At 51.0% G+C, this 27,886-nt stretch overlaps 1 protein-coding gene across 1 annotated transcript in view; it reads left to right on the plus strand.

The window, feature by feature from the left end:
* The window catches only part of Galnt14 (polypeptide N-acetylgalactosaminyltransferase 14), a 201,960-nt gene that overhangs the window by 138,601 nt on the left and 35,473 nt on the right, over positions 1-27,886 (plus strand). Inside the window, exons 3-6 of the mRNA XM_047522509.1 lie at positions 13,746-13,844; positions 21,429-21,496; positions 23,647-23,712; positions 23,818-23,939. Of these exons, the coding sequence (XP_047378465.1) occupies positions 13,746-13,844; positions 21,429-21,496; positions 23,647-23,712; positions 23,818-23,939 (355 nt within the window). The remainder of the gene's footprint in view (positions 1-13,745; positions 13,845-21,428; positions 21,497-23,646; positions 23,713-23,817; positions 23,940-27,886) is intronic.

Genomic DNA, 27,886 nt, shown 5'->3' on the forward strand with positions numbered 1-27,886 from the left:
TGTCTTGTCTCCACCCCACCCAGGAGGCAAGCCGGGCTTGTCCCCCGAGTGTGCTGTGTGCCCTAAGGCTTGGGGCCTCCTTTATTCTCGGTGCTCTCTTTTTGGACACTCCATCATCCTTCAGGAATCTAAATGGAAGGTCCCCTTTCCAGACTTGGCCTGAGTTGGCACCTCCTCTGTACTCTGATGCCACCTTGTGTTGTGAGCACCGGTTTACCTCTGTCTCCTCCCAAGCCTTGAGTGACATGGGGCAGGGACACTGACTTATCTGTGTCTCCAGAGTCCAGCACAGTGCCTGCCCCTCAAACTCTGCTCATCACTATCAACCCGGTGAATGGAGGTCCAGAGAACACCTTCCTAGATTCATTCTTGAGTTTTCTATTGAAAACAACATTTGAGCATGCAGGAGTGGGAATGAATCCTCAGAACAGAGGAGAAAATCAAATCACAGGAAATTTAAAGCCACCTTCACTCCACAAAGAATTCTCGTGTTCGCTCATAAATCCAGGACCATAATCGGCAAACACTTATTGATCATCCTGTACCCCTGACATGTGGTAGGCACCTTATATATGTGCTCTAGGTGAAGCGTCGCAACTTTGCTGTGATCCTGGATTTAGAGATGAGGAAACTGACTCCAGTAGGTTGAATAACTTGCCCCTGGGACTGTCAAGCCGTAGGAACGGGACCTGGCCCACAGGAAGGCAGATCTAACTAGGAAGATGGACAGCTATGTGGAGAGGAGAAAAGAAGCACGAGGCAGCCCACGGGAAGTGTGATGGAGGGAGCCCCAAGGGAAGCGGCAGGACCCGGGAGGTGTGTGAAGGTTGTGACCCAGGGCGCCACCGAGGAAGTGAACCAGATGGCAGAGGTTGGCGTCTACTACACCTGAAGGTGAGGAGGTCACGTGGGGAAAGCAGTGTGCTGGGAGAAGGTGGGAGGAATGGGCTGGAGGTCAGGCTATAGGCCCGAAGAATCATCAGGAAGGTGTGACAGACCCAGGGCGTGGGGCAGGCTTGGGGAGGAGCAAACGATGAAAGAGGCAGATTCTGGGGCAGGATTGACTCGGAAGAGGGGTGACTGCAGGAAAAGTAGGAGTCTTTGCTTTTCACCTCTTCGGAGACCTTCCTGAAGGGCACACTGTTGGGTCCCTGGAGAAGAGGTGTCAGACTCTCAACCCCCATGCAGACCACTGCTGAGCTGGAGGTGCCACGTCAGGCCCCTCCCTGGAATCACCTGCCACCCTTCTGCTCTCAGCTGCTTCTGTGTGATGACGTTTCCCCTCACTTCCCAAAGGAAGGGAGTGACTCCTCTAAGCCTTTCGCTGGAAAGCCCGGGAAATGTCATGAAATAGTGTCAGGGATGGTCAAGAGGAGATGTCATTCTTAAGCAGGTGAGGGACCTTCAGCCCCATGATTTTTCAACTTTGTAGAAATTTCCAGTTTTCAAAACATACAACAGAGAGAAAGGCCAATATGAAATAGGGTTTAGAGTCAGGGTCTCCAGATGGTTCTGGAGGGCACCGGGATGGAGCGGGGGGAACACAGAACGGGGAGCCAGACTGCCTCTGCTGCTCACTGACTCCAACCACAGAGCCCCCTCCACAGTGAGAGGAGGAGTCGCAGCACCTACCTTGGAGAGCTGTTGTGCAGATTTAGCGCTCTGGGAAGAACACCTGAGACAGAGTGAGGATGCAATAAGTGTTATCTATGATTACTGTTGTGTAATGTGATCCAAGCTGGGCTAAAATAAGACATGAACGAGCCCTGGTCCCAGATGCTGAAGAATCTTTTTCAGGAAACAGTTCAAAAATAAGTCTTGGCTCACCTCCATGCTCTCTGGTCCCAGTCGGGTTCTGCTTTTGCCTTTGGAGAGTACTCTCCTTTGCACATGCATGTGCACACACACACACATGCTCACATCCACACTGCTGCTATCTAGGTGGTATTGGTACCAGCTGATACAGGTCCTGGCAAGATCCCAAGAGGAGCCTCTTCACAACATCTGGAGAGCTGTGCAGGTCTTCCTGGGGAGAAGGAGCTGCCCCTTCCCCACAGCCTCCTCCCAAACTCAGTATCCCACTCATTTCCAAGGGGCTGGTCAACATAAAGAGACCGAAATTAGTTGTCTGGGATAGCAAAGGGAAGCTGGTACACAGTGGAGCAATGGTCATTTCTAGACGGTCTCATGCCGCCAGAGGAGTAAGTCTGCATCCTCTAAGTCAGGTGGGCATTCCAAGCCCAGACTGCACCTGCCTACACAGGCCGCAGAGGTGCCCAGAATCTAGCCTGGGGCCAGAGATTACAAAAGCCACCCCCACTGGTGAGCATCAGCAGCACCGGGAACAGAGATGGGTCTGCTGGTCCCAGAACAAAGAGTGGGAGCTGTCCTGTCTTCTGCTGGTATTTATACCATCTGCTGAGCACGTGCCGTCAAAGGTGCAGCTTGAGTTCCTGGAACACACCCTTGAACTGTGCTTTCAGATACCAGTTGGTAAATTAGTGCAGGTCTGATCCATGGAGCCAGGAGACAGAGGAGATAATGAGGGACATTTCCTTAAAGCTAAACTTTACAATTTAAAAGGCTATTAGTTATTCTGAGATTGTGGCCTTTTCTGGTATTTAAACACCCTTTCTTTTATGTAATGATGATGGTAGATGATGGAATTTTTAAAAATATATCCTTTGCTACAGATAAAATGTTGCAAACCTAATAATGGTTTCTATAATGTTTCCATTTTATTCTTACAAAAACCAAAATCCAATACCTGGAAACGGTTGCCTGGTACTCATGTTGGCATTTTAAAGTACGTACAAACTGAAGTTCAGCGATGACTTAGAATGACAGTGTCCAGTAGAAATAGACATGAGCCATATGTGTAATTAAAATTTTTCTGTGGGTCACGTTTAAAAAAAGTAAAAGAAGCAAGTGAAATTAATTTTCTTAATTTATTTTATTTACTCCAACATATCCAGATGTTAACATTTCCACATGCAGTCAAAGTAAAAACAAATGAGTGAATTATTTTACATTCTTCTTCACACCAAGTCCTTGAAAACTCGTGTGTATTCTATGCTTCCGGCATCATCTCTCCATTCAGAGGAGACACATTGCCAGTGTCTCAGTAGCTGCCGGTGGCCAGTGGCCACCACCCCAGACGTGCTTGTCTGGGAGAGAGTATCTGCGCCATAGTCAGATGGAATTCAGCCTCTCCTCACTAGGGAAGCAGTGTTCACCTTTCCTGGGACTTGGGTAAACAAGAACATTCCTGCCTTTGAAATCCAGTGACTGTTCCTAACAGAGAAAGCCTAGGGTGTCGTCCCAAGACAGCTTTCACCCATGTTTCCTCTCCTCACCGTGCTCCCCAGCTTCTGGGCTGTGCAGTTTCTCTGACTTGCTTGACCTCTGCTGCCTTCCTGACCTTGACCCTCATTCTCTGCAGCTCCCTCGTGCTGGTGTCACCCGTGGCATGGTGGAGGATATTTCCCCCCCAATGTTGGCCTCATGGAAACCTCACCTGCTTCCACCCCACTTGTCCCCTCATTCTTCAGACATTATTGTGTGTCTGCTGTGTTTAGTCACCATGCCAGGTACTGGGGTTACAGCCACAAATAAGCCTTTGCCTTCATTGCAGCTGCAGTCAGTAGAGGAGACAGAAAAGTAATTTCACAACACTTGGTAATAAATTACAGCAATGGGGTTCAATGCATGATCCTCGAGAAGCACAGTGGAAAGGCTCGGGAGATGGAGAAAAGCCTCCCAGGGGATGTAACTTCCAAGCCAAGATTAGAAGAGGGAAAAAATAGCCAGACTTTGGAAGAGAGCAGAGTGCATTTCACACACAGGGGGAAGAGGCGGCACTTGCAAAGGTCTAGAGGGGACAAAGCAGGTTAAGCAGAGTGTGACTGGTGCTTTGAGGATGCAGCAGGCAGGGGTCAGAGGATACGGAGTCCAGGTCATGCAAGGATGGTAAACCATGATTAGGAGTCTCAACTTTATTTTGTGTTAGGCAGCATAGAAAGATATAAATGATAGTTTTAGAAAGATCATTCCATCTGCAGCACAGAGGATAGATTAGAAAGGGGTAAAGACAGGAAGTTGCTGCAGTCATTTAGAAAAAATATGATGGAAATGTGGAGAAACAGCCAGATGGAGAGATAAGGAAGAAGTTTTGACAACACCAGGTTTAGCTGGATTGGAGGTGGGGGGGAGGGGGCAGGGTGGGAGAATATGTCTTGAGATTGGGCACATGGGACATGCAGAGCTGGAGAGCTCAGAGGGCCAGCAGTCTTGGCCAAGGTGTAGGAGACAGAAGGTGGGTGACCAAGTCATTCATAGGGACATCCAGGGAAAGGTGTGCATCAGTATGTAGGTCAGTTGTCGTTAGCAAACAGGTGGGGAATGGAAGACTTACAGACAATAAGATGATCCAGAGAGGGAGAAAATTGAAAGGAGGGCCTCAGAGTTTTATGCAAAACCCAAAATTTAAGGTGAGGGAAGGAAAAGAAAAGCCCAGAGGAAACAGCCTATGAAGAGGAAAGCCACACTGAGGGCAGAGAACTGAAAGCTTAATAGAAGGTGCCACCCTCCATACCAAGTAAGAGAAAGACTGCAGTTTCCATTGGACTGAGCAACATGGAGAAGGAACAGGGACCTTGATCAGAGCGTTCTAGGGGCAGAGGGTGGTAAAAGGGTCACTGAAGGCAGAGGTGCCCAGTAATCCCATGTGGGCTGGACCTGGATCCTCTGTGTGCTGTTGGGTGGGGTCCCCAAGCCTGAATGTCTTAAGGAAACTGCAAGTTCAGTTGCCAAGAACCAGGCAAGCTTAGCCCTGCCACCAGAGGGCTCACTGCTCCCAGTCTCCCTGACCGTAAAAAAGGAAGCAGGAGGAGCCAGTGTTTATAAACTGATGTCCCTCAAAATTCTCTTTTGTGGACTGTGTGGTACTTCACTAAACATAGCCAGTAAGTATTTGAATGCCAATTATGTGTAAAGAGTTGTGTGCTAATAAATAGGAACGAGTGTAAGGGGAAGGGATGCAGGGGTGGATATAAGGTTTGGGAGCAGAAGCTTGGTAAAGAATAGGCTAGCAGAACTCTTCAGAACTTTTAACAGGTTCATGTGCAGTAATGAATCATGAAAAAAATATAATCCAGTATTGAGCATTTAGCATTTGCCAAACTTACTTGACCCTTTTCTATTTTATTCACCAAATGCGCATAGACATCTGCAGATACTGTCCAGCAGATTGCAGTATAGGGACTTAACTGGGGATCTATGTGTCCCCTCCTAGTCTAGTATTGCAACAACCCAGGAGTTTGCTTGGAGCCAAAGGCAGAAAAGTCTTCTAGCTGCTGGTAGTTCAAAAATAAAAGATACTGAGCCTTTAAGAGATTCTGAACAACAGGGTCTCAAATTATAATGTCCCTCTTTTCTATTTAGCATCCCAGTGTGTCAGGACAGACCTCCTCATGGGCTCCTACATTGCTAGGAGAAAGGACTAGCAGATCATCATATTTGGGATCATCATTCTGATGGGCAGCCTGCAATTAATCAGACAGTGGGAATGCCCTAGAAGGTCAAGGTGTCGCCTTTCTTAAGAATCGGATGCTACCAGAAGTAGGCAGCTAAAACACCAGGAAGGGTCCTCCAAGGAGCAAGAAGTGAGCTGCAGACTTGAAGTCAGCTTGGTCGAGAGAGACTCAACCAAGAACAGAGTGGTGGCAGGTGAAGGGCATGCTTGTGTTGTCTGAATTGGCCGGCCCTGAGACCACGTGCCCTGCAAAATGAACTTGTGCTCAGGGAATGGAGGAATGTCTGTGTTAATGCCTAGGACCCCCTTTTAACTCTGGGCTTCTACAAGAGGATTTAACCCTAAAGCACGAGGACAGCCATCCTGTGGAACAAATTAACTTCTCCCCGATGCTTGTGGAAAAGTACTAGTTAAGTCCTATCCCCAGGAGAAGATGGTCACTCAAATAGTGACTTCCCTCTAATGCAGGAGCCCCATGGCCTCCCTCCCCTAGCATCGCCTTGTAATGGAGGCTGCAGGGTGTGAACAAAGCGTCCCACAGGGACTCTGGGGGAGGGGGAAGGATTGGGATGCAATCACCTGGCTCTTCTGTCTAGGAACATGAGCAACCCTGCTGAACTTTTTTTTAGGTAGCTAAGCGTGCCCCAGCTTTGTTATCTAGTACTGTGTAACAAATTACCTCAAAACTTAGCGACTTAAGGCTGGAGAACTATGGTGCATGCCTATGATCCCAGTGGCTCGGGAGGCTGAGACAGGAGATGGCGAGTTCAAAGCCAGCCTTAGCTACTTAGCAAGGCACTAAGCAACTCAGTGAGACCCTGTCTCTAACTAAAATACAAAACAGGGTTGGGGGTGTGGCTTAGTGGTTGAGTGCCCCTGAGTTTAGTCCCCAGTATTGAACACAAAACAAAACAAAAGAACTTAATGGCTTAAAACATCATCTCACAGTTTCTGTGGGTCAGGCGTGGCTTAGGTGAGTCCTCTGCTTCAGTCTCCCTCCCAAACTGCTATCAAGGGATCCCTGGGGCTGTAGTCATCTCAGGGCCTGACCCCAGGGGGACTGTCTTCCAGGCTCACTCACATGGCTGTTGTCACAGTACAGGTCCTTGCCACATGGGGCTGTCCATCATGGCAGCTGGCTTTGCCAAAGTGCACACGCCAGTCTTGTGGTGTCCCCCTACTTCGGCATATTCTGCTCTTTTAAAGCGAGTCAACAGGTTCAGCCCACACTCAGACAAGAGCGTTCTACAAGGACGTGAGGTTTTAGAAGCTACCCATCACCGTGCCCAACAGAGCTCGTAAGCAGTTCACCTCTTTGCTTGGACCCACTTATTCCTGTCCAAGTATACTGGAATTTAATAACATGCCCAAAATGGGGCATTGTAATGGGAGAGCAAATCTCAGCACTAATTTAAGTGTCTTTTATGAGACACAGGGTTTCGGCAACGCTGAGCGAGGGAAGTGTTAAGGCTGGAAGTAGGAGCCGTTCGTGTTTATGTGGATGAACAAATTAATCTGCATGTGAAATCCCAATAAAATTGACATGAAATAAAAATTTCATGCCTTGCAGTGTATCAGTGTTGCCCATGAAATGAGATTAAAAGGAATTTCTGATTTTACAGTTGTCATACTTTTTTATACTGCTTGCATTTTTCCCTTCTGAGGAGTTGGGTTTGAACCTAAGAGGTCAGCCACAGAGTTGGCGTTTTGTACGGTTTTATTCATCTTCCCTTTCCTCCTAGCGGAGAGCAGGTGTCCTTACATAGAACAGAGCTGGGGGTGGATTAGATGTTCTCAGCTCTAAAAATGAAATCTGTGCTTCTAAAGGCAAGTAGTAGCAAGTTCTCTGCTCCCTGTTCTGAGCAGACTGATGCCGGCTGAGAGCTCCCCATGTCCCTTCTTCCTCACCCCTGAGTGGGGTGGTGGTCGTGAGGAAGGAGGAGACAGTGACGTCTGTGAGGCTTCTGCTGGGCTAGAACAGATGGCAGAGGGAGTGACAAGAGATGAAGCGTGTGTGCCACCCCACCTGCACCAAGGATCCACAGTGTCACTCCCTGGGGGACACAGAGCTCTCCCCCCGGAAGTTAGTCCCACCCCTAACCCGTGTTTCCTGTTGCCTCTCTGACTGTGAAGTTGAGGAAAACGGAGCATGCGGAGAAGATAGCTTGTTCATTTCCATGGCCTGGGTCTGACCTCTGCAGCATATGCTGGAAGTGCAGGAATTGGCAGGAAATCCTGATTTCTGATCAGGACCAGATGTTCATTCACCATCCCACCCAGGGCCTTTCTGTGGGCACATCCTCCCTGCCAGGCTTCAGTTGGGCATCATGTAGAAACCCCTGTCAGGGATGTCCCTGTGTCGGCTCAGCCAATATTTTCCCCATCTTCCTTTGCAAGAGCAGGAGCCTGTTCTTCCCTCCTGGGCAACTGCTGGTTTCGAGAACTCAGTAGAAAGTGCTTCTCTGAGTGATGATTTGAATGTGGGTCTATAGGCACCCCCACAGGGTGCAGGGGTGCTGAATGGACCTAAGTAACAATTGGGACCACCCTAGCAGGAGGGCATTGCAGCATGGCACAGAGACCCCGGAGTCCAGCAGGCCTGAGCTCCAGTCCCCTTTGCTAGCTGTAGTGAGTTGGTCTGCCTGTGCCTCAGTCTCCTGTAGTGAGTCTGTAGAACAGTAGCCCCTCATCGAGCTGCTGTGAGCATTAAATATTTGAGGCGCTCTGTGCAGCACCTGGCGGTAAGGGTCCCACAAGTGTAATTTAAACACACTCCACAAGGTGGATAGTGTCACTGCCATAAACCAGGGACTACGTAGAGCGGGAAAGTCACTGGCGAGCTCCCCAGCAACTAGGGTTCAAGCCAAGACTTCCTCAACCAGGCCTGTCTGGTTCCCAGTAGGCCATGCTACCTACGGCGTGATCTTCCCCCATTCAATAGCTGTCCTCCGTCTCCCTCCAGGACCCCAGAGCCCTACTTCGAGACTGAGGGCTGTTGTCAATCCTGGAGGAACCACTGTGGCTCCTTTACATCTTAGTGAAAACCGTGCTTCCCCCTCTGTCTCAGTTAGCAGTCTGCCTCTCCATCACTCCTCCTGCTTTTGTGCTCAAGAATAAAATTCTGAATGTTTATAATTCATGAGCAAGTCTTTTCTTCCATGGATGCAGCATGCGGCTAGAGGAAGACCACGTGTCCAGAGAGTCGCAGCTCCTGGGTCCTGGCCCCAGCCCCAGCAGGCGAGCTGTGGACCACCAGGAGCCCCAGTTGCTCACTGACAGAATGGGGACAAATGTGACAATCATCATCCTCTCTTTCCCAGGCTGCCATAGCATTTTATGAGCCTGTGCATGGTGCGCATCATTTCAGGACTACCATAACTGACAGCAGGGGTCACTGTGAGGTTTCGGACGGACCCATGTGGTCACATATTTGTGTGCCAGAGTAGGCAGGAGGCAGTGGCTGAGTGTGGGGCTTGTCCTCCCCAGGTCCTGGGTTAGCATCTCAGAACACCTCTCTGGAAGCATCTCTGGCCAGTCAGTGGCACTGGATGCTCTGGATGTTGGTGGTCCGGGAAGCACGTTGAGCCGACCCCAACTTAGCGAAATCAAGGGTCTCCACTGAGTCTTTCTTTGATGAGAACAAGAAACCACGTGTTAGAAATCGCCTTAGAGCCGCGTGCCATGGGGAGCTGTCGTGTCAGTCCGCCCCACCCCAGCCTGTTCCCCCACCCCGCCAACGCCTGCCTTCCTCCAGGTTGCAGGAGATGGGTTTGGCATCCCACCCCCACGCTGATCCTCCTGCTCACCAGCTCTTCTCTTCCATAAAGCCCCTGGATCTTTAATAAATTATCAACACGCTTTCTCCGCTGGCGCCAGGGCTCGGTGTTGGCCGCCGTCTCTATTCCCCCGTTCCCCTGAGAGAGCTCACTGTTGGATTCGTCTTTTCAATCCCTCCCGCAGAAAGCCCACTGTCTGGGCTGACTCTCCACTTGGCGTCCTGCATTAAGGATTTTTCTCAACCTCAAGGCCTTTTGTGAGAGCTCAGTGCTCATCCCTGACCAGGCAGTGGGCCAGGCCTAGTATGGCAGGTGACTGTGTCCAGCGCTCAGAGGCTGATGGGTCCAGCCAGCACAGCGCCCTGGGCTCCTTGCCTTGCATCAGGGAGACACTCGGGATGAGCACCAGCTTTGGAGTCCCCTCATCTCAGGCACATAACCTGCCATGCTGTGACCTAAAGTCAGCGCCTCACCTTACCTCCCCTGCAGAGGGAGGTTCCCACCTGCTGCTGTGACAGTCAGTTGATGCAAGGGGTGAGTCTGGGCTCCAGGAGCTGCAGTGGGGCAGGGCAGTCCCCTGAGGTTCTGAGCGTGAGACACTACCCTGCTGCCTGCCCTCCTGGGCCCGTGTGGACTGGGGAGCTCCTGGGCTTCCGGTCCAGTCTCCAACCAATACTTGCTGAGTTACCAGTTCTGCCCAGTTCAGGGGATTAGATGGGTCATCTCCAAAGTCCCTTCCTTTTCTACCCTGTGAGCTTGTGATTCCAGTTAATGCACACCGCCCAGGGGCTGCTGCAGCCCCTCGATTCTCTTGCTGGGACAACAATTCTAGCTTCCATTTATTTGATGCCCACTGAGTACCAGGTGTTCATTGTGCATTGTCTGCAGTCTTCACAGCAAACTTGGGAGGGAGGAGGGGAGGGGTTCATCCACATTATACAGGCTCATTATACAGGCAACATTGAGGCTCAGAGAGGGTAAATGACATGCCCAAGGGCATCAGGCAGTTCTCAGCAGATCCAGATTCAAATCCAGGCAGCAGACCCAGGTTCCTCTCACTAGCATCGATGCTTCATTCTTTGAGCCCTCCCCTCCTCTTGTCCCCCAATGCCCCTTACCTGCTGTTGGAACAGGATAGAACCACTCACCCAAGACACCTTTCCAGTACTTGAAAGACCTGATTGTACCGCACAGGCAGGCAGTCAACTGCAGATTTGGACTGAGGTTAGAAATAATGATAGTTCCTATTTGTGAAGCATCTGCTTGGCTTGAACCTAAGGTGTTTCTCAAAAGCTCCTGTGTTAATGCAGGCATATTCAGAGGTGAGATGATTAGATTATGAGAGCCATATCCTAATCAGTCCATCCTAGTTGAAATGAGATGGGTCACTGGAGTTGTGCCCTGGAAAGGTTCATCTGCCTGGGGCCCCTCCCTCCTGTCTCTACCACCCTTCCCCCATGATGTTCTACCTCACCTTGGACCCAGAGAAATGGCGTTGGCCTTCTGAGCACTGAGACCTCTGATACTGTGAGTCAAATGTTTCCTCCTCTCAGTTATTCTTGCTGCGTATTTTGGTCCCAATGACACAAAAGCTGACTAAAACAACTACCTAACATATTAATAATCTAGCAGGAAAATTCTTCAACTTGAGGTTTGTCATCTCCATTTTCTGGATGAAGAAACTGAGACTGAGAATAGTGAATCCGTAGGTGTCACATGACACAGTTAACCCTCAGCTGCAAAGTGGTATTTACAAATCCGCATGCTTACTGAACTTCTGCTGCAGTCAGGTTGCTGATTGTCAGTGCTGTGTGACACTTAGACACTTAGCCGAAGAGCTTTGGGCCAGCCCCCTTTCACAGATAAATACCCCACAGGCTAGAGAGGCGGGTGATTCACCCACGGTCCCTACTGTATTCCATTCCCTGTCTATCTAGCACCTGCCTTACCCCGTGAGATCCAGCACCTCCTTCTCTGCCTTCCTTATCCTTCCAGACGATTCCACCCCTGCTGTGTGCAAGTTTCTGTCACTATATATCAATATACTTGACTTCCCAGCTAGCACCTCCAAGACAGAACAAGCAGCCTCTGTCCCCCAAATCTCTGTAAGCAGATAATAACTCCCAATACTATCATCTTGCTCCAGCTTTCTCCTGAATAACCTACATCCGAAGAGCCGGGACTTGGGGACCCTCTGCCTGGTAGCATGTGGAAGGAGCCAGTCCCAAGGCAGTGCTCAGAGATGCTTTGTAGCCTCTTTCCTGGGGCCAGTGTGGGCAGGTGGCCTTAGTTTCTCTCCTCGTGGGCCTCTCTGCACGGCTGCTTGGGGCATCCTCACAGCATGACAGCTAACTTCCCTCCATGTGGCCAAGGGGCCAAGGCAGAGACTGCAGGGCTTCTATGATTTAACCTTGGAAGTCACTTACTGTCACATCCACCAGCTCCTATTGGTCATAGTGTGGGAGGGGGCTGTGCAAGGACATGAAGACCAGTAGGTGGGAATCCCTGGAAGCCATCTGGGTGGCTGGCTACCACATCTTATAAAAACACAGAAGGCTAAGACCTCTACTGACCTAGGAATGCATTTCCTGACCTTCTTTCTCCCTAAATGTGTGTCTGGGGTACTTAAACCTTGTTCTGGGAACATAGATATAAACAGAGTCATGAGACCTTCCCTAGAAAAATTCATAGTCAAGATGAGGAGACAGTCTCAGCATGAGAAATGCTAGAAAACAGATGTGTACAGAATGACGGGAACACAGAGGACAGGTCATTGCCAACCCAGGGGAGTATGGACTGCTTTCTCAGCAGACAGGCTGTTTGCTCTGAGTAGTGAGCGACAAAGAGGAGCTTCTTCAGGTGGAGGAAAGTTTGAGAATAGTGATTCATGTAGCATGAGCAGTGGCTGCATACAAGACTCCAGTTGAGAAGAGTCTGAAGGCTGCGACAGGAAGCCAGACGGCACACATCAGGAACCACTGAGGGGCTTCAAGCCAGAGGAGGCCTGGTGGAGTGTGTGGTGGGCAACAGGCCTGCAGGCAGATTGGATAGGAGGCTGCTGCAGTGGAACACAGTGGGGGTTAGACTGCCTGAGCTGGGGTTGTGGGGGTCCAAGGCAGGGTAGAGTCAGGAGATGGGGTTGGCAGGATGTGGTGAGGTGGTGGGAGGTGGGCCAGTCAGGGAGGCCTGCAGGCCATGACTTACCTTTTCCACCGTCTTTTCCCCCGGGGCCTCCTTCCCGACTCCTGGCCCCTTGCAGGTACTTCTCCTGAGCCTGACAGCCTGCTTTCTCTGAATAAGTTCTGTGCCAACCCTACGAACCTTCAGTGTTTGCTCCCCTCCATCAAACACCTCAGAGATATCAGAGTGACCGCAGGGAGGCAGGACTGTTAATCAAGGGCAGAGAATCCTGATTGTTTTACGACACAGACTTCTTTAAAAATCTAATGAAAAACTATGAACCATCTTCCCGGGGGGTGAGAAATGCACATTTGCACAAAAAGTTTGAGAACAATTTCAGAGGACTCAACCCCCTGGAAACCCACCCCTTGATCTCTGGAGAATTAAAAGCCCAGGGAAAAGTGAGAGCCACTGTCTGACTCCCCAAACATCTGTTATTTACTTCCACTCTCAACGCCCCCACCCCTGTACAAAATTGGGTGATCCTGAAATAGTGAAACAGGAGGCAGCATTTACCAGTGATGGCCCCTGGTGGCACCAGCCTCACTTGGCGGGTTTATTTCCATTATTATAGTCATTTTCGGGCTGCAGGCTACAATTTTCACTTGCAGCGAGGTATTAAATTGAAATTACCCCAGATGTAATTGTCATACAAAGTAATCCTGGGCACGCGGAAGTGAACGCTTTTTCAAGATGGGGCTTGATGGCTTACACTGGGGCTTCAGGTGCGCTGCCTCTTTAAGCCTGCCAGATCTAGGTGTGTGTGGCAGGAGCCCAGGGCTCAACATGGTGTGGTAGGCAGAAGCTGCCGTCCCAGAACACAACACCATGAGGCCCCTGCCGCTGAGATCTGCCCTCTGGCCAGTGGCGTGAATGGGAAGGCCAGAAGAGCACAGACAGAGGGGCAGAGCCCAAGACTCAGAGCTGAGTTTATGCAGCGCCTATGAACCACTGTGCACTAATTCAGGCGTGCATGGAAGACCACCTGTGTTTACTGTATCTGAATTTCATTTGGCTCCAAAGCCCAAGTTCTCCCAGGGTGGTGGAAATTCAGCTTCAGTCATTCCAGGAGCTCTCTGGCTCCCCATAGGGCCAGGTGAGATCCTGGGGCTGACTCAGTGCTAAGTAGCTGGGGAGGCCCTGCCAGAGGCCAGGCCTCTGTCCCTACCGGTGGCCACCCTGATGCCTGCAGTCCCAGGATCTCTGGTCTGCTCTGCCCCTAAGGGTCTGACACATCTCGCACCTTTCCTTCCCAGGTGCGCACTGCTGGTGTACTGCAAAGACCTCCCGCCCACCAGCATCATCATCACCTTCCACAATGAGGCCCGCTCCACCCTGCTCAGAACCATCCGCAGGTAAGGCAGCCTCCCTCTCCTTCCTCATCTGTGCTCCAGCGCGGGTCCCTACTCGGTGAGGATCTGTCTGTTCATTGAGTCAGTGCCTGGTAAGAGGACTGGGCCCTTCTGACTACACACTGGGCACTTGTGTACCAGGAGAGAAGCCATCACCCCATTTACAAAGACAAGGTCAGAGGTCTGTGGTGGTGGGCAAATCAAGGCAGCTTATAGAGAGTGAGCAGAGGAACTGGTCCCAAAGCCCTTGCCAGACTGTCTCCAGAACTTTCCCAACTGATGGAGAAACTCATGACCAGAGATGCTAAGGACAAACTCCACCCCATCATCCACCTGGGATCAGAACCCAGGTCTGCCAAGCACTGCCCCTCCCTGTAACCCACTCTCCACAGCCTCCCTCCCACCCTCTGGGCGATGGTGGCATGGATCAGAGTAGCCTCTGGTCCTCACTGATGCTCGCTTCCTGGCGTCTATCTCGGATCTCTGTTGTCCCTCTGGCCTGTCTGGCACTCCCGGGTTGTGCTCTTGCTCTGCTATGGATGGCCTGTGGCCCAAGTGTGGTTTTTCACGTGGTCCAGCCCCAGAGCTAGCTCAGCAGAACACAGCTGGCACCCAGGAGGCCTGGCCAGGGTCCCCCCCCAGCTTATCAGAGGCCCTGGTGATTTCAGTGCCTTCTCCCACTCCACACCCCTCCATGTCAGCTGCCCTACCCTTCCTCATGCAGGTCCCCGACAGCACCTGCCTTGTAGTTGGCAGGGAGGGCAACTGAGCCCCAGGTTCTGCTCCCCCTCAAACAGACCTTCTGAATGCAGCTGAGGAGGTGGGGAGGCCATAGCTAAGCCCACTTTACAACTAAGGGGGTCCTAAGGCAAGGCCTGCACCACATGACTTCATGGAGGTCATCCCCCCTCGCTAGGCAGCACCTCAGACGGTTCCTGATGCCACAGAGAAGAAATAAGATGAATGTGGGCCACAGAGAGCACCGAGCACAGCAAAGTCCCTTGTCACCTCTCTCAAACCAGCCACACTCCTCATCTCTCCCTGCACACCAGAGGGACCGTGTGCAGTGGCAAGTTCCAGGTGAAGGGAAGAGAGCTCAGCAGAGCTCGCCCTGGAGGGAGGCGCCAAGCCTTCGGCTCCACCTGTCACTGAGTGCTGCATGTCCACTGCACAGGCTCAGTGCATCCCTTGGAAACCAGGAGGGACCTGACTCGGCACGCAAGAGGCTGCTCTGTCTGTGGCCCAGGTGTCCTTGGCACTTGATAGCTGTCTGCATCCAGCAACCCCTGGCCCTGTCCTGGTTTCCACATTGACACCATAAGTCACCTGATTCGAATTTGATTTCCCAGCAAGACAGTGTATGAGGTCACTATTGGGTGTCACCAGGAGTCTCAATGCATATTAATACAGTGCCTTTTTTACTTTACACTGCAGGTGTGGGAGGAATAGGGATGAGGGGCGGCCTGGCACAAGTGGGGCTCCTCTGGTGAGGGGAGAGGGGAGAAGGGAATTTCTGGACTTTCCAGGCTGAGCTAGTACACAGTCAAGCAGAGGTGGCTTCAGCCCTGCTGGGCACCTGGGCCCACGTGTGGAGCAAACTCAGGAGTGGGCTTCAGCCTGCCCACTCCTTGGTGGCTGCTCCATAGGTCATGGCTGGATATATCTGGGACAGAGCCCCCCAGAGAGGCTCCTGCTTTTCAGACTGGCCTCTCCTGGTCCTCTAAGGAGTTCTCTAACCCCAGGCCCCTGCAGCCACGACACATGCACACACATACGTGTGTGTGGACAGTATGTGCTCACAAATACACACACCCCCGGCAGAGGCTTCCTCTGGCCCCCTTCCTGCACTTCAGAATTACAGCTCTTCATGCACTTTTTCCACTTGTCATTTTCAGGGCACAGACTGTATCTTATTCATCTTAGTTCACCTCCCTGTGGCTCAGTTTGCTAGCCAAGGGAAAGAGAATGCTAAGCCTACCTAGTGCACAGGACTGCTCTGAGCTAATTCAGGTGGAGACCGAGAACTGCCGGGCAGAGTAGGCACTGAATCAGTGTTAGCCAGCCCTCCAGCTGCACAGCTAGTGCGCTCTCACAAGGAGCTGTGGTGTACTAAATGGCACTTGGACTCAAAAGTCCTGAGTCAAGTCCCTCCCTCTCCTACCATCTCCTAGCTGTGTGACTTTGGCAGGTTATGAACCACATATGTAAAAGTGGTGAGAAAAATATCCTTGATGTTTCAAGTTCTTTAACATTCCCAACAATAATCTTTTCTCCTGGGAACATCTCAGGTATTTGGGGGACATTATCAGGCAACAGGGGGAGTCTCCCAAGGCCCCAAAACACTGCATTTATGTTCTCAGGGGCACTTTAGCTGCTACCCTCAGACCCTTCCTCTTTAGCTCTAACACATCCCTCCTTTTCCTGCTGCTTCTCCATCTCTTTATAACAGTAACAGTGACACTTCATGATATTAGCGTGTTAGTGCTTCCTGAGCTTTGCAGTCTGCAAGAAACATCTCATCTCCCACTTCGCTTGGAGGTTCGTGCTGAACCTGAGCAGTGGATGGTGCAGGTGGCGAGACTGGGCTGGAGAGCAGAGGAACCAGCTGACCAGAGGAGAGGACCATCTGACTTCCTGGGAGGACAGGCCCAGCAATTCTGTCAGCTGGTCTGAAGCAGGGCTGCCCCCAGTGCCTTGTACCCCTCACTCTGGGAGGCGGCTTGGGGCCCATTAGTACCACGTCTTCAGAAAGCACCCTTGAAGCTCCAAAGCACTTGGCTGAGAGCCATGGCCTTTCCCTGTCTCCTTGCAACTTTCCATATAAGACAGGCCTCAAGCTCCACCCATGTCTTATGCGCCCAGAGCACAACAGGAACCTGAGAACCGTGGGTGAATGGACAGGGGCTTTCAGTGTCTGCAGGCTGGGTGGAAAAGAATTTTAGGGTGTGGACAAGGAAGAATATTTCTTCCACACCCTCGGATTTTGTGCCTCCCTTCTACTCCTGGTTACAAAAATAAATAACTAGCCACTGAGAGGGATGCCATGAACAGCACCTCCAGTCTTTCTTTTGTCACTGAAGAAAGGATGGTCTCTGAGAAAAATTCATCTTCAACTTTCTAGAATTCTGGGTGGCTTTGCTGCCTGGCTCCCACAAGGGAAAGATGCTCAAGGAACCCAGGAAGTCGGATGCCCCCCTCTTCCCTCTTCACTGTGCCGGCTGCTCAGCACTTGGCTTGCATCCCTCACCCATCCCAGCCCAGGCCCTCTGTCCCCTGAGCACGTTTCCTTAGCTGGAGGTCTGGGAGATGAGAAGGCACACACGGGGGGTTTCAAGCCAGGTGGAGACCTGAGGGGGTGGGTGATGGGGGCAGGGGCGGAGAGCATCACAGCCTGAGGAATTAGGGACTTGTCCATTTATGGAGAGGGAAAATAAGCCCTAAAGGATGATTCACCTTGACCATCTATTAGTCAGCGGTCACTGTGAAAAAAATGTAAGAAGAATCAACTTTAAGGTGGAAAGGTTTATTTTGGCTCATGGTTTCAGAGGTTTCGGACTGTGGTCACTTGGTCCAGTGGCTATGACCTGTGGCTTTGGCCTCTGACCTGCAGAGGTAGCATGTGATGGAGGAAGACTATTTGCTCCGTGAGTGTCAGGAAGCAGAGAGACAGAGGAAGGGGCCTTTGTCGCAGTATCCCTTCCAGGGCAGGTCCTCAGTGACCTAACTTCTTTCCCTTGGGCCGCACTTCCTAAAGTTTCCAATGGCACCATCAGCTGGGGACCAAGCATGCAGCACATGAGGCTTTGGGGGATGTTTAATATCCAAACCATAACACTAGCACTCCGGCCTGTGCTGTGTATGTGAGACCGGGCCAGCCCCTTCCCCTTAAGGAGCTCTTCAACTCTCTCCACCCATGGGGACTCAGGAGCCTGTGTGATCTATCACTTTACCTCCTGAATCTTCTCACTGTTGCTTTTACTTTTTGGCAATACCCTAGATCTAAAGGGGGCGTGGAAGTGGTTTCGAATTTGGACTCGGGGGCCAGATTTGCCTGACTCTGCTCATAACAACTCTGTGACCCTGGGCAAGCTGCTTAAGTGCTCTGCCTATTTCCTTTTATGCAAAACAGGTACGACTACTGATAACTCCCTGGAACAATTGGGGGACTGACTAAGGGTAGGTTGATACAGGATTGGGAGCAGTACCTGGCACCTGGGGAGCCTATACAGGTGACAACAGGTGTGACTGGGTCTCTAACACCAATAGACAGCAGTATTCTAATGCAGTGGACCAGGGATCAAAATCTCTTGGAGGGCTTATTAGAACATGGTTTCTTGGGCTGTAGCCCCAGAGATTCTGATTCAGTCTGGAGTGAGGCCCAAGAATTTGCATTTCTGACAAGTCCCCAGGCGCTGGTGATGCTGCTGGCTCAGGGATCAGACTTGGAGAGGCACAGCTGTGCCTCATGCCTACTGCTGTGAGTGGCTTCAGTATTCCGACTCTCAACGCCCACGTTCTGAGAGCAGCCGCTGTGTGCCAGGCTCAGTGCTAGGCTCCTATCATGCACCCGAGCAAGCTGTGAGCCTGAGGGTTCAGTCCTGCCTGGAGCCCTCCTGCAGGCAAGTGGAGGTTGCACAGACAGAGCACTTGAACCCCAATCTGTCTCACTCCAGAACGACTAAACTCAACTGTCAGCCAGCCTCCGGTCTTCATTCAACTGGTATTTATGGAGCGTTTGATAAAACCTGCCTGCATATAGCACCGTGGAGTTCATGAAGCAATTTCAAATACATTTCCTCATTTCATACCCACAAAAGCCTGTGAAGTAGGTCAAGTATTAATATCGCCTGCTTTTACAAGGAAAAGGTAATTACAGAAAGAAAGGGAGGCTGGGAGCCGACAGGCGCCTAGTTCAGGACTGCACAGCTGGTGGGAGGGGCCCACCTGGCCTGCCGGCCCACGCTCCTCACACGGCCCTGCTGCCCACTGGGGGCTCCGTGGGGGCCTCACAATTAGGGCACAGCCGGCAGCAGCGAAGAAGGGAGCAGAAGGTATAGATGCTGCCTTTTGGCAGAGAGGTGAGCTGCACGTAGGAGACTGTTCCAGAATAATCCCAGAGAGAAAGTGCATATGCCCACATGTGCCAGTGAGGTGAGCCTGCGCTCCCATGCTGAGGCCCTGTGAGGAAGGACATGGGACAGCTGGAACAGGGTAGGCTGGGGGGAACCAGGGACCCTGGCAGAACTGGGGACAGTGACAGGGGGACCGCAGCAGCCACCTGGCCTCGGGCTGTGGGATGAGGTGGGCATGCAGAAGAGAGGGTTCCGAGGACCACCTGGGCCAGGCCACATCCCCTGAGCTGGACTTGACCTTCTCCTTCTCCAGCCACTCCAGGTACCCGAAGCACATGCTCCGGGCCCCAAGGCACTTTTAGGGAGACCCCACCATCACTTCAATTGCTCTGATTAGAGGAGCAAAGACAAGCCAGGTGTTACCAGGAAATGGTCTAATTAGCACTTACTGCTGACGATTCTTTTTTTTTTTTTTTTCTTTTCTGTTTTAAACCCTGGACATTTTTTATTCACTAATCATCTCTCAGTTCAACCAGCGCAGAGCTGCACACGATTTACCTTTTGATGTTCACAGAAGAGAACTCTTGAATTTCAAAGAGCCGGCAGGGATTTGGGGGAATCGAATGCAGAAGCTACAGCCGTAATCAAACCTCATTAGAGGTTATTCTTCAAGCGGATTTTTCCCTCTGTCTGCCTCCCTTTCCCCTCCTGCCTGATTAGGGGGCTGGCGGCTGGGTTTGTTGTTTTCTTTGGGACAATCATGGTAAGCGATCTCCTCCCACCATCTCTGGTGGAGGCTGCGGCCTCCTTCCCCTCCCTGTCCCTCTCCTTCGCACAGACAGTGACAGTGGGCCCGAGGCTTTGTGTTGGGGTTCCTCTCTGCACCTTACACTAGTTGCCATGGTGAGAATTAAGGCTTCATAAATAAAGGTAGCTCCAGGCAAAGTTCCCTTTTCAGGAGCATCTGCATCCTGCATAGAAGGGGGTGCAGCCTGCACTGGGTACAGGCTCAGAGTAGGCCTGAGAGGAGGGGTGCTCTGAGGCCTCCCCCAGCCCCCATTCTGGACCCCTCTGCAACATTCATGGGGTCTGAGCACAGTGCCATTGTGACCCAGGAATATTTCTGAGAAACCAACAGATTTGGGGGTGTTCAGGAGAGGTGCAGGGCAATCATATCTGGCAGGTCTGAGACCCAGAGTTAATATTAAACCCAGCTTGTGCCCCTTGAGTAGAGATCCGCTGCACAGGAGGGGTAACAGAAGTCAATTCAATTAAAAAATCATTAATGATGCACAAAGTAGTAATAATTGCTAGCATTTATCATCACTTAGGGCCAAATGCTATGCTAAATGCCTTAGATACATTTTTTCCTGTAATTCTTTTAACAGTCCTATGAAGTAGGTAGTAGTATTATTATTCTCATTTTGTAAATGGTATACTTGCTGCGCAGAGTAGTAAAGTAACTTGCCCAAGATTGCACAGCTTGTGGAGAACAGCTGGAGGGTGGAACTCATTCCTCCTGTGCCCATCTCTCCATAGCCAGTGCTGAGCACATCCTAGGTATGCATTAAATGACCCTCAAGCACATGGTTGTGGGCCAAGACTCTATGCTGTACTCTGTCAATGCAGAGGACAGGATCCTCCACAAGAATCCTGCCCTGGGTTATGACTGTCCAGAGGGGACAGTAGGCAGGTGAAATGCAAAACCAACCACCAGGGTCAGGAAGTGATAAAAGTCATAGGAAGCTTCGGATAGAAACTGCTGAGGGATCCCAGAGGAGGAAGCAATTAATTTGCACTAAGTAGATTGGAAAGCTGTTAGAGAGGAAGTGACATTTGAACTAGTCCTTGTGGGCAGCATTGGGCCATTTCAAGCAGCTGGAGAAAAATCCCTGTATGAATGAGTGGGACACGTTCAGATCACGGCTTTGGGTGTGGGAGCTGGTGGTAGGTCCCAAGGAGCATGCAGAGAATTTGGGCTGCAGATAGTGGGGAGCCACCATAGGCTTTTGTTAATTTGTTTGTTTGCCTTAGTGAGGCAAGTCACTAAAATCATGCAGAACACATATGCATCTGAAAGCTCACTCTGGGGCTAGAAGGAAGACAGTCTGTGACTGGAAGAGGCTGGTCACATCAAGGCTGCAGCAATAAACCAGATCAAAAAGGGTGAACAGGGGCAGAGGTGTGAGAGGTGAAGGTGATTTGAGTGACATTTCCAAATAGAACCACCAGGCTCACTCACTTGTTGGATGTGGGGTTTGGGGAGAGGGATGCTTATTGAGGAGTCTCTTTGATTCTGGTCTGGGTGGCATGGTGTGTGGCAGCAGCGATCATTAAGAAGGGAAGGCAGAATCCCAGCCCTGCTGGCTCACACATGAGCAGTGTGACTGGACATGTCCATTTATGTCCCTGAGTTTTCACTCCTCCAATGCAATGATGTCTGTTTAAAACTATGGTTAATGCATACTTGTTGCCACTAGAAGTCATAATGATTTTTCTTCTTTCCTCCTCACAGTGTATTAAACCGCACTCCCATGCATCTGATCCAGGAAATCATATTAGTGGATGACTTCAGCAATGACCGTAAGTAATATCGCTCACTGGCAATGTAGGCACAAATGTCTGGACCCTGCCCCTGTGTAAGAGGCAAAGGAGAGTCCACTGATTTTCTGGGTCTGCAGGAAAGCCTAGGTGGATAATAAGCATGGAAGACTCCTGGACTCAAAAAGGAGATAAACCTTAAACTTGAGCAATAATTCCTTGGCTTCCCCAATGTTGGTTTTTGAGGACCCAACTAGCTAAATTTATAGAATCCTGATTGGGTTGGTTGGTGTGTGAGTGTGCGTATGTAAGCATACATGCACACATATGTGTAAGTGTGTGCATATGGGCACATGTGTTATGTGCATGGGCAAGTATGATTCACAAGCACGTGCCCTGTAACCTGCATTCCTGGATATGAGACAAGACACTAGACCTTCAAAACCTCAGCGCTGGTACCTAAAGCCCAGAAGCCATGACTGTGATTGGAGATTCCCGATTCTTACGCTGCATCAGTCTGTCAGTCTGAGCTGAGGCTGACAGCCCCTCTCCTGTTCAATCCCGGGAAGTCTGATGGGGATCCCCCATGGCTCATCCCATCACCTGGTCATGGCACAGTGGGCAGCTGCCCTTGAACCTTCCAGTACTCTGGTTGTCATCATTTCCTACCTCATGTCCCCTTAATCTCCTATCCAAGAACCTGGGTCCTGCTCAGGTGTACATCCTAGATCTACTTTTCCCAAGAAAACATGCTGGGGGTTCCAGACAGGTGCATGTTAAGTTTGAAAGGCCCAGTAACTGTGGAAGCCCTGTTGGAATTCAAAGGTTGTAAATACTGACACTTTCTCCAAGAGCCATTGTCCCATCTAGGCAGCACTGCCTCTTCCTGGTTGTGAACCAGAGGAAATGGGCTTGCCCCTGGGGACAGCTTCAGGTCTCAGGAGAGCAGAGGCCACACCATGAGCACGGCTGCTGGAAACAGGGCACAGGAATCCCCTCCCACCCTGGGGCTGTCTGTGCACGCACTGGAAACTCACACCTGTGAACAGCCTCAGAACTTCTGAGACAAATGTGTCAGCAGGCTGCCCACGGCCCAGGGCACTGAGAGCTGGACTCCCGCTGCCGAAACATGGCGCTCTTCTCTCCCTTCCCTAGTGAGGAGGATCTTGAAGGGCTAAGACACCAGCCCTGATGGGGGTGTACTGGCACTGAAGCAGGAGAAAGGAGTGCTGTAGGATTCACTTCAGGGTAGGATAGTTACTGGTCAGGGGAGAACCACCCAGAACTGTTTCTACCAAATCCCAGAGTGGTTAGAGCTGGACTCAGGAGCCAGACTGCCCAGGCCAAATCCTGCAGCCACGTATCTCCAACATGAACCCCACGTGTAGCTATCAAATGGAGATGGCTATGATCGTACATATAGTTTATGGAGGGATTCAGTGTGTTAACATGGTAGCAGAGCTCGCAACAGAACCTGACCCAAAAGAAGCCTGAGAACGTGTCTTCTGTCACTCATTAGAGTCCAGAGCCAAGCAGAGGGGCCAAGACCAGTAAATGAACAAAGCAAAAGCAAAACCAGAATCGAGGGGCTGAGGTTTGGAGCTCAGAGTGAGGGAACTGGCAAGCTGAGGCGGCGTGGGGCAGCAGGCAAGCTCAAGGTCATGGGAGCAGGAGCCTGGCACACCGTCCTGTGGATGGAGACCCTCCTTCCATTATCAGCTCCATGTAACTGGATGGGACCCTGGCTGATCCCTTCACAAAGAGAGTCTCCATAATCTGAAAGTAGAGTCCAAAATCCTTATCTACACCTGGCCTTCCAGTAGTTTTGAGCAGACCCGCAGAAGTGAACAGAACTCTGACCTTATCCTTCAATGGTTTGTAGCAAAGAAATGTCCCCGGGTGGCCTTGTCAAGATTTCCCACCTAGAATGTTTTCAAGCAAATATGCAGATGCCACTGTGCATGACCTACCCCAGAGAGGCCCAGCTGCAGCCACTCTGCCTTGACCAACCACCTTCATAATGACAGCAGTGACCTCAACCCCCGCCTCGGCCCAAGAGCACCCTAGTATCAGGACCAGGCTCTGCATTTGGGTTGGGGACCTCAAGCAGGGCTGCCTTCCCGAGGTGTCAGGCTCATTCGCTGGTGGTCGCATTCCTGGGCACTCACTGGGCACAACCTTTGTCTTTGCAGCTGATGACTGCAATCAGCTCATCAGGCTGCCCAAGGTCAAGTGCTTACGCAACACTGAGAGGCAAGGTAGGTCTGTGCTGTGGGGCAGGGCTTGGGGTCGTGGGTGTGTGTTTGGGTGTTCAGATGATGGAGGGACAGTGGCACCCACCTGGTCATTTGTCCCTGTTGCAGGTCTGGTTCGGTCCCGAATACGGGGTGCTGATGCTGCGCAGGGCACCACTCTGACGTTCCTGGACAGCCACTGTGAGGTGAACAGGGACTGGCTCCAGCCCCTGTTGCACAGGGTCAAAGAGGTGAGCGGGACCAAGGAGCAGAACTGGGTTTCTTGCCCCTCACTTCTGGGGTCCCTCAAGCTCATTACTTCACATAGACCTCTTGTTCCTCTGAGAGTTGGGCAGGACAGGTTGCTGTCCCCATTCTACAGAAGGACCCAAAGTAGCATGGCCTTCCCGGGGTCCCGCAGCAGTCAGTAGAGGAGCCGGAACAGATGTGTTTGTTCTGTCCCACTGTCACCGCAGCAAGTCTCCAGGTAGGGCTCCCAACAGGTTGCTTATGATACATTCAGCTTCCTGGTCAGGAGAGAACCACCCAGAACTGTTTCTACCTAATCCCAGAAGGTTCCAGAAGGGGAACCCTCATGAGGGCCATTTGTAGGAAGAAGCAGGAGAATTAGCCAGGTTTCATCACTCAATTTCTGAGGCCCCTGCCCTCCTTCCACCTGTGCAATACTGTCACCCAGAGACCCTGTCCAAGCAGGTGGGCTGGATGCTGAGACCTGAGGTCCTTCCCTCTACCCGCCCTTAAATGACTCTGGAATTCTGTATGTGTCTTTTCTCCATGTCTCAGTTACTCCTTTGGAAAGTGAAAAAAAAGATCCAATTTTTCCCTTCATTATTTTATATTTTGAAAAGTCTACTTGCTACCCTGCCAATCCACAGGAGGCACAGTCTACTGTTGTGTAGACGCTGTTGCCAGTGACTGGCATTTGTACTATTTGGCACTCTCCCTGAACTAGTGACTCAAACAGCTGACCTGTGAAGTAAGAGTCAGGTATTGATGTACCCATTTCACAGATGAGGAAACAGTCACGGGGCCTGATATTCCTCAACTAGTACCTCCAGTACCAGAACCTTAGACAGTGTCCTGTGTGAGAATTATTTCTTGCCTTTTGTGGTAGCTGCTCCAGTCCTCCCTGCACTGTGTCCTTACCCATGCCGTTCATCCCAAGGAGCCAGCCTTGGGGGCGGGGGACTTACAGAGTTCACACAGGGGCCCACGTGCACAAGACCAGCCCTGAATGCTTTCCCAGAGATGAGGAGGGCCCATCCCCTCAGTGTTGGTAGACGATCCTCTCTGCCATGATACAGGCAGAGGTCTGAGTGGAGCAACACTAAGTTGTAGACAGAACATTCCTTAGGGTAGAGCTTTTCCTGGCCCCAAAGTCTTGTCCAAGTGCCCCTCTCCCGCTAGCTCTCATCTGCGGGCTCAGCAGCCTACCCAGCATTCCACTCAACACAGCTGAGCTGCTCCTTGTCCCCGAACGTGCCCCTGGCATCTCTGAGGTGCGTTTTCTCCATCTCCCCACAAAACCTCCTGCTCTCCAGGGCTGTGTGCATGTACATCCCCCTCCCCCAGGCCGGAAGCCCATCCTGACTGCAGGACCAGCTAGGATCTCCCTGGGCAAAAACTGCTCACTTACCGGGCCCACTGATTCCTCTTCTGGGTTTAGTCCTAACAAATGACAAATCTGAGGCAGGGGACCAGTTCTTTCCTTGTGGCCACCCTGTGTGAGGTAGAATAGGTGTTCAGTGTTTGGAAATGATAAGAAAGCAGAAGTGCTAGGGTTGAAATTAGGGGGCCGCAGACTCACTTCTAGACCCTAACTCAGCAGACGTTTATTGAGCACCTATTTGGGGCAGAATCCAGAGGACAGGAGTCCACACCTGTTTTGTAAGCCCCCACTCACTGTTTTGCAAGTGACCTCCAGAAAGGAGAGGGCACATGGTAGGGAAAAGAGATAGGAAAACTTTTTAGTAACACGGACATTCTGAGACATTCGAGCACCTGGATAATCCAGTGTGGAAATCTGCTCCTGGGCAGGGACCTTTACCTCCCCCAAAAGGTCTTTCTGCCTGTCAGCTGCTGACATGAATCCAGGACTGTGAACCCAGGGACAGGGAAGTCCTGCTGCCATTCATGCCTGAAGCTAGGAGGAGACCAGAGTGGAGAAAGAGCAACTGAGGGTCAAGTTTGCAGAATCAGAAGGAAGGCTAGAAAACCTAGGGTGATTAGTGCGGGTGGCATTGGGACTCTGTTTACAGGGTTTTATACAGAAGAGATAAGGCTCCCTGCATAACTAAGGTGATATGAAAAAGAAAGAGATTTGAAGCCCAGGAATGTGGTGTAATAGAAAACCTCTTGGCCAGGGAGCAGAGGACCAGAAAGAAGAGGCTGGGACCTCTCATTTTCCATTAGAGAAGTGACCCACAGCCATCGTAAACATTGGAAAATATGGAACAGTAGGATGAAAACTAATCAGCCAGAATTCTACCATGTGAAGACAGCCACCGGTAGCATTTCTTTCCATTTAGAATCATTTTCTCTTTGCAGAGAGTGGCTTTTATGTAGTTGTAATCATGCTGTATTTATACAATTTTCTATCCTGCTTTATTCCCTTACGCATAAGCATTTTCTGAGCAGTGACTCTAAGGCAATTTGCCCCTTACCCAGAATGGCAGATGTGTTACTGTGTCCCCTGAACAGTCAGGAAATTCATCTCCAAGGGAGAAAGGAAGGGCTGGGGTCCTGGGCACAGGTTAGTGCCCACATGCTGACTACCTCACCCCTCGGGGACCTCCTGGCCCTGCCTGGCACCCCCCCATCCCAGCTGGCTGGCCATGTACCCTAGAGCTCAAGATCATAGGGTCCAGGCCCTAATGACATGTTGGAGGCTGTTGGGCCGACATGTGGTCAGGGCTCAGACCCGATCCAGCAGCTGTTCACCAGAGCCGTGCCCAGGCCCCTTGGGGACCACCATCATAGCAATGGACTCAGCCCTAGGACCTCTGCCCTGGGCTGCCTCTGGGTATATGTTACAAAATACATATAACAAGAGTTACCATTTTAACCATCTCAAAGTGGGCAATTCAGTGATATTCACAGGATTGTATCACACTTAACCACAGTCTAATTGCAAAACCCATTCATCACCTCAAAAGGAAACCTTGCACCCACTAGTATGTCACTCCTCATTCCCCTATTGTCCCTGCCCCTGGCAACCACTGATTTGCTTTCTGTCCCTGTGGATTTACCTGTTCTGTACATTTCATATAATTGGAATCAACGATTTGTGATCTTTCAGTTCTGGTTTCTTTCACTCAACGTATATTTAAACCTCATCTACATTGCAGCATGTATCAACATTCCTTTTCTTGACTAAATAATATTTCATGGCATGTATAGGCCACATTTTGTTTATACATTCATTCATTGATGGTTGTTTCCACCTTTTCACGATTATGTATAATTCTGCTGTAAATATTCATGCACACATTTTTGTTTGAGTTTTCAACTCTTTGGGGTATGTATATGGAGAAGTAGAATTACTGAGTCACAAGGGAGTTTGACGTTTCATCTGCAGAGACCTCCAGGCTGACCCCATCCTTGAAGGATGAGTTAAAGGGGCCTTGCTTTCCTGGTTCAGGTTCACGGAGCCTTCGAGCTTCTCCATCCTTGTGGCTCTGAGCCCATCTCCAAAGCCCTCCCTGAAAAATGCTCTCATTTCCGCACCTGCGGCCAGCCTACCTGCTGGTCAGGCAAAGCCTCCATCCCCTCCGGAACATAAGTGCTGCCTGCCTGCCCCACATGCCCCTCTAGTGGGAGTCATTTGGCCCTAAGATTGAGCTCAGGCTCCCAAGCTAAGCGCCTTGGTCCCTGCTCTCTGAACCAAGGCTTCACAGCCAAGAGGTGAGCCAGACAAACCCCAGAGTCAGAGACACAGCTCGGCCTTGCTGCAGAGGGAGCTGCAGAGGTTTCCGCGAGACCCTGCCTCTCCGCGCCCTCACGCTCCCCTGAGACAGTGCCCTGGGGATGGAGAGTCCAAGAGCCAGTCTGCCGGTGTCTGTGCACGTCCATGTGCCCCTGTGTCGTCCAGGTATCTTGACTCAGTCTCGAACATCATGTGATCTTAGGAGCAGAAGTGGGAATTTTAAGCTGTAATTGGAGTTTGGGATTTTCAAAA

Source organism: Sciurus carolinensis, chromosome 13 (assembly GCF_902686445.1).
Source record: "Sciurus carolinensis chromosome 13, mSciCar1.2, whole genome shotgun sequence".
In the NCBI taxonomy this organism is placed as follows: Eukaryota; Metazoa; Chordata; class Mammalia; order Rodentia; family Sciuridae; genus Sciurus; species Sciurus carolinensis.